This window comes from Halictus rubicundus, chromosome 15 (assembly GCF_050948215.1).
Source record: "Halictus rubicundus isolate RS-2024b chromosome 15, iyHalRubi1_principal, whole genome shotgun sequence".
Classification (NCBI taxonomy): Eukaryota; Metazoa; Arthropoda; class Insecta; order Hymenoptera; family Halictidae; genus Halictus; species Halictus rubicundus.
In genome coordinates, this window is record NC_135163.1 from 10,168,421 (window position 1) to 10,181,066 (window position 12,646).

Here is a 12,646-nt window from a genome sequence, read left to right on the forward strand (position 1 = left end):
GTACAGTTAACAACAATAGGTAAGTTCTTACATTTTATCATAGATGACTTTGCCTGTAATTCTTATGGACACAGACGATATACATACTTTCATGTCGCAAGAATTATGATACTAAAGTCACTGAAGCTCAATCATAAATGTACACCTAATGAGGCCTGTTTTTGCATCTCGTCGACGAACACGCGCTGTTATTTTAATTTTACGGCAAGAAAGTAGCACGTCATAGTAAGCGTTACAATTTTATTAATAAAAATCTTTAGATACATGTCACTGGTATAAAACATACGCATCGCCGGAACAAAAATACATACAAGCTGCGAGAATAACATTTCACGATAGTATATATTTTTATTTATAAACTATAAATATAACAAATCGTGTTGATCTCTTTGTAATATATATATATATATATATATATAATATGTAACAAAAAGAACAATGGAATTTAAACATATAATAGTTACATGAATATTTTGCATTGTTCACTCAGATAATCTTGCAGAAATCTCTCAATAAAATTTATGCATTTAGGTCTAAGGTTCATTTTAATCGTGTGTCATCGTGTCAATTGACTTTCTCGTATTGTATGTTTCTTGTTTCGAGGATTCACTCGCGTTCCTTTGTAATTTCGCGTCATGGATTCAATATATTACAGACCGTTACAGATCACATTACACACCGACCAACATCAATTCTCATTAGAATCTTGCCGCCACTTTTGAGCCGCTTCTCGCCTCGCATCAGGCACCAATTGCGACTGCATACCGCCTAAAACGTTACTAGTGGCTTCGGTGGCCAAAATAATTGGCTTCACGACCGTCGGTGGTATTTGTCGTAAAACGCCACCAACTGCGCCAGAAACTCCCTTTTGCTCGTGTTCTTCGCTAGCCACACGGACTAACTGATTTGCTGTTTCTCCCAAGCCCTGAAAAATATACCCGAGCATATAGGTTTATGTTGAATTATTTTTTGATAAATTAAATTCTATTCAAATTTGCATTTAGCGCATTTTTCACCTCTTTTACTAGCGTATAAGCGTTAGCCATTCCTTCTCGAATGTCCAATGGTTGACTATATCTCTTTCGACGTCCTTTCTGCCCTTTAATTTGTCGCCTAACACTGGGCCCAGGACTGACCATGTCGTAAGTTGTTTCAGCGGTGCTTTGTATTGCGTGTATCAACTTAGAAGTTAATTCTAATGCTGCCATTGCCGTGGACGTGGTGAAGCTGTTTGCACCCCGTTGCAGGCCCCTAATGATTCTTCCATCTTTCTGGTACTGTTCAATGGGCAACCAAAAGAGATCTCGTATCCCTTGAACTACAACAGCAAAAGAGTAAACGAGTAGTTAGATTTGAATGTTGAATGTAGTACATTATGCAGTAAATAGAAAATCATATACGAATACTTATGCTCACATAATTGTACCAACGAGTGTATAGGACCTACACCGCCAAGCAAACTTGGTAGTTGATTCTTTTTAATATCTTGTAACCACTCGGAAAGCATAAATGTGATGAGCTTATCGAATCCCAGAAGTCCATGTCGATGTGTCAATCTTTTCAGTCTTAATTCAGAACAGTTCAGCTGTGCCAGTCCCATTAGGAGGCCCGCTAACGGTCCATGAGTGAGATCTACACGCTTCCCATGATAATCTAATCTAACAAGGACTTCGGGGGAAAATATTACACTCCTGGAACAAATAAAAGGAAAACAATGTTTTCATAAATCATGGAATCAAATCTTAGTTTTATAGTATCCTTACCTAAAATATATTGGCTGACAATCTTCGTGAACTTCTTGCGTTGCTTTCACTTTTGTTTTATTCTCTTTGATCATTAGCTCGTCTTCCAACAGTAATAACAGATTCGGATTGATAGCTTCGGTTTCCGAGGTATTCGTTGACAACAGAGCATTAGGCGTAGAGTCGCTCACGCTCATGACTGGCGGATAGTGGGTTGGCGTTCCTTGCTTAGACACCGGAGAAGATTGAGGGTTGTTAGGTGTATTAGAATTCTCGGTAGTCTGCTTCGAATCGCTACTCAATTCGTTGAAGAACTCTATCAAGAACAATAGGCTGTCTTGGTCTATGTTTAGACGCAATGGCAGTAGGCTGAGCTTTAAACAACATTCTTGAGCACATAATCGTGGGTCCGGTCTAACATGGACTACTTTCATAGCAAACATGTTCGCATGGGACTGTTTTGGATTTGATTCGCTACTATATTGGTACAAGAATTTGTTGATCTGCGAGGATGCCAGCCTATCCCTAATTTCTATCTCGTTTACTAGCAATATTTGTCTTGCTGCTTCTACGGTGTCATCTGGATAGACCTCGTGTTGAAAGCGCACTTTGTCTAACTGTAGTTCCATTAGGACATCGTGTTGCCGTCCTGGACCTCCCATTGCTTGCCATTCCGTAACTTCTTTAAAAACCTTTCCTCGCGGTGAATTTGGCACGCTACCAAAATGTATTTCATTCGGATTGGATTTGTTAAAAGTAACACTGTCGCACCAAGGAGATCTGCGTATGTCATCGAAATTACACGGTATATTCGGCGTTTTGATTGATATGTATACATACCGTTCTTGGGCTGCTGTATTAGGACGAATTATGTTATCGTTAATAGTAACTTGTTTCTTGATCGGTGGCGAGCTATCAAAATCCCTTCCGCCGTACATGTGCCAAACCAGTGACATTTCACAGAGAGTATACCTTAAAATGGGAGCAGGAAAATGTCTAGGCGCTTTGAGTAAATCTGTTCTACCGAGCGGAACCGAAAAGTGGTTGTCTATTATCCTTAAAGATTCTAAACACAGCCAACGAACTTCCGGTACCCCATGCCTAGGCATGATCCCCGTGCCAGCCTCTTCTCCTAATATACAAAAGTCCTCGTTAGGGTCATCAGCCTCCATATTGCATTCCGGCTTGGCACATTGTTCGGGGCTTTTATACATTTCAGGTACTGTTTGTGACGGCGGATGGGGTTCGTCAGGAAAAAAGAACACCTCTACTCGATTTTCGGCTATCATTGTTTTATCATCCACGTTTGCACGCGTCCCTAAGCGAAAACGATACTGTTACTTGTGAACATTGAACTGAAGCGGTTAGACCGTTTTAAATTACCTTTCACAGTCTCTTCCATCGCTTCCTCCATTAAACTGTTTACACGCTCTTCTTGACTCTTGGTCAACATATTGATACATTCGTCCCCTAGAAGACTTTCCTCATCTCCAGAGCTTGGCACCGTGATACTTTCCATGCTCTCTGTGTTCGGTGCCAGGTCTCCATCGCTGGCGAAGTATGTCAACAATTGAATAAGAGCACGGCCGGAATCCGAACACGTTCGTACATGGAGAACATTGTTGCTAGCTCTTAGATCTACTCTGGGTGCCCCACCACACATTTTATCGTTTAATCTCAAAGACAACTCGAGTAAGCCTACATCCATAACGCACACGTAATCTCGCTTTATGTTCACGGTTTTTTCAAGCTTGTTCGAGATAAATAAGGCAATATCGTCCGCTATGAAACGTAACGTCGATGTATTTGTCTGCGCAGCGATGTTACTGGATACGCTAAAGTTGCCGAGAGTCACCATTGCTCTGAGTGGTAAATATACCGGTCTGAAATCAAAGAAACTTTTCACTACCTGTTTATTGTAAATGTCTTTTGAATTGATCAGAGTAAAAACCTATAATCGATTGCACAATTCCAAAGGTGTAAATGCAGCTCCGTTAATATCCCCGGAGGACAATATCCAGCAACTGGGTGATGAGTTACGTCCAAGCAGTCTGTCAGCTGCTTAAACCATGATGTACCAGTAGTGCACACTCTATGCCTGAGTGTTGCATTCGATATGCCTACTGCCACTCTAAAAGTCTATCAAAACAAACATAAATATATAAGAAATTGGGCTGATCATAATTATTCGTTACATTCAGAAAACAAACTTTTATACGATGAGTCTGATGAGCTGTTTGTATTCGAATAGCAAGCATTAGCATATCTTTATCATTGTTGCCTGTTCCCATTACGTTTGCTTCTGGCTCGCTTTTATATATAGCCTTTTTATAATGTAGCGGGGTATCGCTATTAATACGTCTCAGTGGAGGTGGTTGCGAAGGAGTGGTCATTAATCCGTAATGATCCAAAGACACCTCTCTTATCATGGCACACATGTAACCCAAATTCGAGTTCCCTTTGTAGGCAGGCACTGAAAATATCGTCGCGTCTTCCAATCTTATTAACAATTCCCCCTGTTGACCGGGTATAACATTGCACATCGAGTCGCGAACAGGAGTGAACATGCAGAGGCAGCCTTGATCTATATTCAAAATTAGTGCTAGTTCACTCTGACCATTTCTTGACGACTTGCTCGGGTGTTGTTTATAACTTTTATCGGCTGCAGAGTGAAATATGCCGTCCGAGTCTGACTCCGACTCGGAATCATATTGAATGCCACTTTTACAAGTAGTGAATCTAAAATATACAACATAATATTGTACAGAAATCTCGAGACGAATATTTCATTCTTGTTCAAATCTGTTACCTGGGATAAGCTGACTCTTGCAACAGAGTAGATGCCAAATCAAGACCAATATAACTTTCCATATGTGAACTGTACTTTGGTCTCGGCGCTGAAGGTTCCCATAAAAACAGATCGGTGTTGAATCTATTAAAAAGTAATTCATAAAGATGCTTAGACGGTATCTGGACAGAGACGCATGGAAAGTTGATCTCCACTTGAATCTTAGACCCTCGAATGACTTCATCCATAAACTCTAGCATTTCTTCTCGGCTGCCTGGTATGATTAATTCTTCCCCTTCTCTGTTAACAACATTTTAGATCTTGTATTTTACAGTTACTAAAATTATAAAGATGCTTTTATAGCAATGCTGTTCAACAAGCCTTGTGATGAGCATGGGCACACACCGATGCACACGCGGTCCGCGGGCATAGATCAGGGCAAAGTTACGGACTAATCATGTCTGAAGTAAAGTACACAATAGCTGAACAGCAGTGTTTTATATAAATTTATTAAATAAATTTAGTTACTTGTATCAAGATGGTTAAATCCTTTAAAACATTTTGTTAGACCAACCTGTGTTCCGAATCATCTTTCTCACCCTGTCCGTGGGATCTAGAATGAGGTGTATCGGATTCATGTATCACCCGGTTGGAACTGAACGGTGATGGTTGCTGCTTAGGCGTATTCTCTAAAGTTTCGTCCAGGCTTGAATCCGTTTCACCATCGGAACTATCTTCCAACTGACTAGTCAAACGCTGCGGATAAATCGTGATAACCACTCTAGCCCAGCCGAAGCCTTCGTTGACTTGCTGACAGGATGCATTGTTTTTCTCATCTGTAGTAACTTTGCCTATATTTATCGGCATGTCCGTGTCCGTTTCCACGTATGAAAGAAGCATCTTCCGGAATTGAACCTCGTGTTTTACCACAGAGTGAGGATGAATCTTCACGGTAGAATGTATTTGCGCATCTTTCAATTTCAAAATCATGTAATCCGTTCTTACTGATCTTTTCCACCACGGTGCCCGATTCATATCGTGCAGTGGTCTTAAATCTGGTATTGGAAACCTATTTTTAAATTATTGACCATTTAAATGTGTAACGTGTAAAAAAGTTCTCATATGCCTTCACTTTCTGTACTCGCACATTACCTTAGTTTTATTGTACACTGCGTCGAAGATACATTTATAACAGCTGCAAAGTTTGATGACGTTGGATTTTCCACGGCTTGATAAAACAAAGTTTGTTGATTCTGAAAAATATAGTATTTAATAACGAAACAATTTAAATTACAATAAAATGCAGTATTTCCTCCGTAGTGTCGCTACTCTCTTAAACTCACGGTGTTCTTGTTTTTCGATACTGGATTACAAACGCATATGGGTTGTGGATTAAGTAAAGCACATATCCTATCCACAATAGTTATATCTACTTCGCTTTTGCATGGCTCCAATTCAATGCTAAACATACATTGATGTAGGTTTAATTAGACTAGCTTAAATTGATTCTATACATATAGATTAAAACTTACTGAACTTACTCAATTTCTGTACAAGGATGCGTGTATTTCATTAATTGGGCATGTCTAGCGCTATGAGCATCTTCCACATATTTAAATTTCATTTTGAAGTCTGTTTTATTAGCAAAACCATGATTCGTCGAGTTCTCTTTTTTAAAGTTAAGCAGTTCTACATATTCCGTCGGAGATGTTCCTTTAGAACTGGAACTGTTTGAATCGATTAAACATTCCACAATTTCTAAGCTAGCTAAAGTCAACGTTCCTGATATTATAGAAGACAATGTAATAGTCTTTTCCCTTCCTTCTATCACTAGAGGTGCAGCAAGCAACCTGTAAGAAATCCAAAATGATTATTATGATTAAGATCAATAAGTTTTGATTCAACGTGTTCAATTATTTGCGCACACCTAATGTGACTCAAGTGACAAGCGTCTAAGAGCAATTTAGATGCCTTGTCGAAATCTTTATTTCCGTATCCACCAGCTGCAAACAGTCCTAGCTGCTTAAAAAATTCATCTGCGGAATTTTTCATTTGCTGTATACTAGAACACGTTAGACCACCACCATCGACACACGTCGTCAATATATCTTCGTGTAACAGAATTACAGCTATGGAAGATACTCTCACATGGAAATGAGAAGTTTCAGCAGAGGGGCCATTGTCAACACTATGTCTATGTTTGCGCTGCTTTGGTACATTTGAAGCCGAGGTTTTCGAGCTAATACTACTGGCGGATATGCTTCTATCCATACTAGTATTACTGCTTGCGATAGAATCGCTCATTGTAGAAGATCCTGGTAACCGCATTGGTAGGAACTCATCCTCGTTATCCGACTCATCCAAAGATGCTGTTGACCAGCCCTGTGTATGTCTTAAATCCTAAAATTTCATGTTTAAGATTAATTTCTTGTACATTTTTAAATGTTCGGTCATATATACTAATACCATAGTACGCAGTCCTTGCGTTGGGCATATTTGATGGATAAGTTCTCGTTCTACGCGATTAAAATCGCTGCCAGCCATAGGTTTCTCAGTGCATGTTCTTGGTGCAACGTTACTAATGTCTTCTATGTCTGGAGACGCTAATCCATGCCCTAATTCCAATAAAACATGCATCTGTCGAGGGCTTAGGAACGAAGTAAAAGATCCCAGAGTTACTTCTAATTCTACCTAAAGTAATGAATCTTTCTTTACTTTCTGCCGCGTACAGACATCGGACGAGACATCAGCATACGAAGACATTCGTTGCTTAATTTCAATCATTTGACTTTACCTTTGGCCCTGAAACACCTTCCCCTTGTTTCAACTTCAATCTTATTTCTTGTCTGCCTGCCAACTTAGCAAACATTATAGGATTGGATCCACTTAAGTTATTAAGAATATTTCCCTCTGGAGGAGTTTGGGTATTTTGAACTGGAGATATTTGTGCTGAAGAAAATTGACCATCTGAATTCTGTAGCAAAAACATTCCACAACATTTTTTTCCAGGTTTTCAATTTTATGTATTTTGTGTTTTGACTAAAGCCTCAGAAGAAATATTACTTTAGAATCTGGTGTGGAACCCCTACTCGTTGTTATTAAACTTCTAGAGAAAGTTCTTGCTCGAGATGGAAATTCATCTGTATAAAAAGACACTCCATCCACATAGAAGCGTTTTGTAGTGAATGCTGACACAATATAACTCTTTGTTGCCTGACTGGGATCTAACGAAGTGCTACTTGGGTCCAAGCCTGCTTCATCCGAATATTCCAGGTTTTTTATATACATTTCTATCGCAACTCCTGTGGAAGAATCTAGTGGCACATGTTCTAAACGTATTATGGTATCTATAAATCTCACTTTCACCCTGCATAAAACTGAAATAAAATTGTTGGTAATCAAATTTATATTTTTCCTTTAACTCGAAGTATTTATACATCCAAATCCTTACTTGAGTCTATTGTTTGTGCAAACAGTTCTATTCCTTCCAATGGCTGAGAATTCCCAGCATTACTAGCATCTTCTTGCAAACATTCTTGTGCAAGCTGCATGCTGGACGTCATCGAACTCCACATAGACTCGAACATTGATGTTCCGCTTTCTGTTCTTTGTCTAGGTTGAACGGTTAATCTGAGACTGGTTACCTCCACGTAAGTCGCTTCGCTCAACAAAGCTGACCATGGTATACTCATGGACATCTCTGCTATAAAACCATCAATGAATTCCAAAGGGAGATTTTGTTGTTCTCCCATTTCATTGAGTGCCTACAGACAAGAAAGCATATTTAAAAAAAAAAACAGATTTTTCTTTCCCTTTAAAAGCGATATTCAACAAGAGAGATAGGATCCCTTTAAACGAGAAATGTAAATCACATTTGTTATTTCTTTATCTTCGCCATTATTAAACAGAGCCTAACAAAGAGAAATGAAACAAAGGAAATGACAATACCTGTACATCAAGGCTGACATTGGTTACACGACCAGTTCCATTATAAAGATCTACAGAGAGCTGATCCAATGTCAACTTCTCCTCGAGAAATTGACCAAGATATCGTTGTAGAAGATATCTGCAGGCCCGTTTTTTGATCCCCTGTGACCAAGGTAAACATCCCAACCAAGACATTTTATCGTCGCGTTTGACAGTCCGAATCTAAGAAAGACGGGATTTTCGAGGGTTTGTCTCCCGTCATGCGTCTTATGTTAGGCCTGTTATTCGGGCACGGTGCATAAAAAACAATTTATCCACGTGAATTCCATCTTCCTAGCACGTGTCCAGCTTGGTACAATGATCCTTAACATAATACGATGATTCGGATGTAACGGGGGTTCTAGCTGCGTAATGTTTTCCTTCGGATACACTACAAACATTTACACATACACATGGTGACGCGCGGGGTACAGTCGCTGGTCGCGCCTGACTATCGGACAACACTGTGAAACGAAATATACTGATTAACTGAAATCAGCTGACTTTCGGGATTGAGACGCGCACTGATACTCGGATTTTCTAATACCCCCTCACGTCCTCTATTAATTCCATTTCAATAGCATTTTTAACAGGAATGATACAGCAATTCCGTTACACTCGCCTATAAACCTATTTTTTCCTATTTATCAATGAGAATTATTCATTTTGTTCCTCTGATCAGCAAAACAGTACGGAAACTTATGACTTTACGTGAATCAAATTCATTCGTATCATATCGTGTCATTGGTCATTTTCATAGCAATTTAGGAAAAAATGTATTCTATTCAACTATATTGCTTCACCATACAAAATGTAGCGATATGCATATATATAGCGTGATTGCGATTAATTTTTATTTCACATATACGCGTGCTTGTATACATATATATATATAATATGTACGTGTATTTGAAACTATGAAGAAAGTGTGAATGATTCATATTATCTGTCGAAACGTTAAATGTGTTTCTTGATCGAATACACTTTGTTTCATTACGAAGAAATAATTGTATACGTAATGTCGCATTAATCGTATTCTTTGCATTACCATTTTTTGCATCAAGTACGCACAATTCTTCTATAAACCTTAAAAAAAATTCTATCGCGATTTGATTTTCGTAATTTTTGTGTATGCGTAACCGATAAAGTAGTTTTATTGTTTCAACATTTAAAGTACCTGCTTTTATACAATTATTTGACGTTCCATAATTTGAAAATGTATTTCGAAGATAATTGGAAGAGGTTCTTTGCAAAGTTTACCAGACTGACCGTGCCGCCAATTTCACATCACACTAGTTTTTACTAACTTATTTGTTACCAAGTTCCGATGTATTGGACTCAGTCGAATTGTCACCGAAATTATTCAGTAGTTGGTGAAAATTCTATGAAAACGCAAATTTTGTCTATATACGTGTTGCAGACAAACAATTTTCTCTAGTGATTGACAAAATGGCTTTAACGAATATATTGCTACTGAGCCAAATATCTGGATATATTGTAGCCTTTATTTTATCACTTTGTATTATCATACCTATGGGTCTACATCAAGATGAATTTAGGTATTTGCATCGAGTAAAACAATTAACAATATTTTCTGGCTGTGACATGTTGTCATTGTAACTTCCTTTTTCAGGGGACATTGCTTATTATTTTCAACAGGAACATGGCAAGAATCTGATGGACAATTTGTTGTAAATTGGGCCTCGCATGTTTATTGTCATTATACAATATTCGTTGGTTTGCTCTTACTTTTGACATCTGCTGTACAAATCTATAGATTATCTGTATTGATGTATCGTGGCGAAGACAGCTCTTTCTTGTCTGCCTTCATAGATGTTGTTAGTTCAATAGTTCTTACAACAGTAACGTTAATCGCTGCAATTATTGTCACGCTTGGATTTATGACTTGGTGTCAAAATATGACTAAAAGATTTCCATCGTGTGAATTAGCAGCTGGAAATGACATTGATAAAGCCGATGGTATAGATACGTCTGGTTTTCATATAGAATTGGGTGCTGCTCAGTTCGGAACATGGACCAGTTTGTCTATTTGGGTTGGTTTGTCAGTTTTTGCAGTCTTAAAATTATTACGTTATCATCAGTTGGAGAATATGAAGGTTTCCATGTATAGAGAAAGGCAAAGATTGATAGAAGCTGCCAGAAGTAATGAAATCCAAGAATGAAATTAAGAGTATAGGGATATTACAAAAACATTTGAAATATAAAAATGCCAATGTCTCATCAGTTGATATCAGTTTTACAAACTTGCAGTTTCTAATTTACATAATTGATACAGCATAGTTTGACTTATTACAATTTTCTATTAAAAGGAACAAAACAATAAAAAAGTTAAATATAAGTTTATTATGGTTAGAAGCAGTATAGTAAAATGAGATTCTCTTTGTTAAAATTGTAATTTGTTATTTAATTTTTAAATTTTACACATATCAAGACTGGATAAAATTGCTACTTACATGCTTTGTAGTTAGCATTAATATATACTTCTACAATAGTAGGTTCGTCATTTGTAACTTAACTAATGTTCTTTACCTTAAGCAAATGTTAAATGTAAAGTATTTTCATCGTATTATAGTCTCTACCACTTGTATATACAGTATCTAAGAGTAAGGAAAGCATAATACAACATAGTTATGCATTGCAATTAGTATAGTCATCTTTAATGGAGAAATATAATATTATACATTTTATAAACATATATATATATATATATATATATATATATATGTGTGTATATTTATATATAAAAATATTGAGTGTATATAATGTAGCGTTAAAAATAATATTACTTAAATATATTTTGTAAATATATATGTAACATATTCTTATAATACATGAGTAATATAAAGTGCATACAAATTTATTATTCTAAGAAGTATAGATTTGCAAATAATGATGCAAGAGATATAACAGTTTAAGGGTTGTACACTTCTTTACATACTCCAAGACTATTTCTACGAGTCCCTACAGGACACCGCTTTTTAGGTGGATCAATTGTTATAAATGGTTCGATATCTGCTGGTACACATTCGATGTCAAAAGTAGTCTCATTTACAGCCAGTACTCCTTTGGGAGCGCATGGACCACCTATTGTTCTCAGAGGATAACACACATTATTGTATTGTACCAAACCATCTTCTAAGCATGGATTTTCTACACATCGTGGTGTTGCCTCATTTTTAGGCAATACCACATAATTCTTAGGTGGACAAGGTCCTTGTCTATAAGCCGCATAACAACTGTCGTTTAGAGGAAAATATAAAAATGTAGGTTTGCAATCGCATATCCATGTACTGGAATTTCCATATCCAGGATAAAGATACATATTTTTAGGACATTCTCCTAGTACAAATATTGGCACACGTTCTGTTACCTAAAAAAGGAAGCATATCAAGTATTTTCTATTACTGTATGACATAACTTAAATTATTATTTAAATACAATTACCACTCCACCGCTGCTGCTAAGAGGAGGTATGTCATCATCACTTGGAAATACAATATCTTGACAAGATATAATATTATTCCAGATAACCAATGTAACACAAAGAACTATCCACTTCATTTTATTTAGACAATAACACTTAATAGTTAAAATATTAAATTGCAACGAATATTTATTTTTGTTGAAAACAAGTTATTTAAGTTGCAATTTGATATGGAAGTCAACTTGCACTATTAAATGTGACTATCTACTAGAGATGCAGATATAACTATACTCTGCTATACCTATATATGTAGTATATATTTTTTTCATTTAATGATCTGGCTGACCCTGAGATTTCAAGGTTAGCCATTGTCGAAAATAAGAATATTAAAATCATTACCCAATCACTGTTGAGTATTAAAATCATCAACCAATAACTAGTTATAGCTATAGAGTATACTTTTTAAACTTGAACTGCCTTCGACAAGTTTATATTGCCATTCAGGATAATGAATGGAGTACACTTGAATAATATGTAGTTTTTTTTTATGTTAGCATAAAATATATTCGCTATTTTTAGACCATTCTAAATACTGTGATAAAATGAAAGACAAATAGGATATGTGAACAAATTTTATTTGTTGTAATAATTAGTTAACATTTTAATAGTTCATTTTATACTATGTATTAAATAATTGTAGAAGCT

The 12,646-nt window shown here is 36.8% G+C and overlaps 3 protein-coding genes across 4 annotated transcripts; 1 reads left to right on the forward strand and 2 right to left on the reverse strand.

The window, feature by feature from the left end:
• Nucleotides 1-226: 226 nt before the first annotated feature.
• On the reverse strand, nucleotides 227-9,206 carry Atg2 (Autophagy-related 2). 2 transcript variants are annotated; one of them, XM_076800509.1, is made up of 19 exons: nucleotides 8,479-9,202; nucleotides 7,982-8,294; nucleotides 7,594-7,907; nucleotides 7,325-7,504; nucleotides 6,997-7,221; nucleotides 6,458-6,930; nucleotides 6,072-6,380; nucleotides 5,874-5,991; nucleotides 5,683-5,783; nucleotides 5,105-5,599; nucleotides 4,552-4,830; nucleotides 3,953-4,481; nucleotides 3,694-3,881; nucleotides 3,126-3,625; nucleotides 2,583-3,060; nucleotides 1,764-2,522; nucleotides 1,417-1,691; nucleotides 1,017-1,318; nucleotides 227-925 (listed from the first exon to the last, which is right to left on the reverse strand). In XM_076800509.1, the coding sequence occupies exons 1-19, from the start codon at nucleotides 8,650-8,652 to the stop codon at nucleotides 689-691; spliced, it is 6,249 nt and encodes a 2,082-aa protein (XP_076656624.1). In that variant the 5' UTR covers nucleotides 8,653-9,202; the 3' UTR covers nucleotides 227-688. The 2 variants fall into 2 exon arrangements, with proteins under 2 accessions (XP_076656624.1, XP_076656623.1); XM_076800508.1 differs by having other exon boundaries at nucleotides 1,764-3,060; nucleotides 8,479-9,206.
• A 569-nt stretch (nucleotides 9,207-9,775) lies between these two features.
• LOC143361272 (transmembrane protein 179) lies at nucleotides 9,776-11,238 on the forward strand. Its single transcript, XM_076800538.1, has 2 exons — nucleotides 9,776-10,055; nucleotides 10,130-11,238. The coding sequence occupies exons 1-2, from the start codon at nucleotides 9,946-9,948 to the stop codon at nucleotides 10,677-10,679; spliced, it is 660 nt and encodes a 219-aa protein (XP_076656653.1). The 5' UTR covers nucleotides 9,776-9,945; the 3' UTR covers nucleotides 10,680-11,238.
• Nucleotides 11,239-11,294: 56 nt separating this feature from the next.
• Nucleotides 11,295-12,242, reverse strand: LOC143361273 (uncharacterized). Its single transcript, XM_076800539.1, has 2 exons — nucleotides 11,962-12,242; nucleotides 11,295-11,887 (listed from the first exon to the last, which is right to left on the reverse strand). The coding sequence occupies exons 1-2, from the start codon at nucleotides 12,076-12,078 to the stop codon at nucleotides 11,429-11,431; spliced, it is 576 nt and encodes a 191-aa protein (XP_076656654.1). The 5' UTR covers nucleotides 12,079-12,242; the 3' UTR covers nucleotides 11,295-11,428.
• Between the last annotated feature and the right edge of the window lie 404 nt (nucleotides 12,243-12,646).

Coding starts and splice junctions, on each gene's coding strand:
- LOC143361272 (XM_076800538.1), top strand. CDS start 9,946: ATGGCTTTAACGAATATATTGCTACTGAGCCAAATATCTGGATATATT. Junction 10,056..10,129: donor CTACATCAAGATGAATTTAG/GTATTTGCATCG, acceptor TTCCTTTTTCAG/GGGACATTGCTTATTATTTT.
- LOC143361273 (XM_076800539.1), bottom strand. CDS start 12,078: ATGAAGTGGATAGTTCTTTGTGTTACATTGGTTATCTGGAATAATATT. Junction 11,888..11,961: donor TTAGCAGCAGCGGTGGAGTG/GTAATTGTATTT, acceptor TTCCTTTTTTAG/GTAACAGAACGTGTGCCAAT.
- Atg2 (XM_076800508.1), bottom strand. CDS start 8,652: ATGTCTTGGTTGGGATGTTTACCTTGGTCACAGGGGATCAAAAAACGG. Junction 7,505..7,593: donor GTTCCACACCAGATTCTAAA/GTAATATTTCTT, acceptor TTTTTGCTACAG/AATTCAGATGGTCAATTTTC. Junction 1,319..1,416: donor ACACTCGTTGGTACAATTAT/GTGAGCATAAGT, acceptor TTGCTGTTGTAG/TTCAAGGGATACGAGATCTC.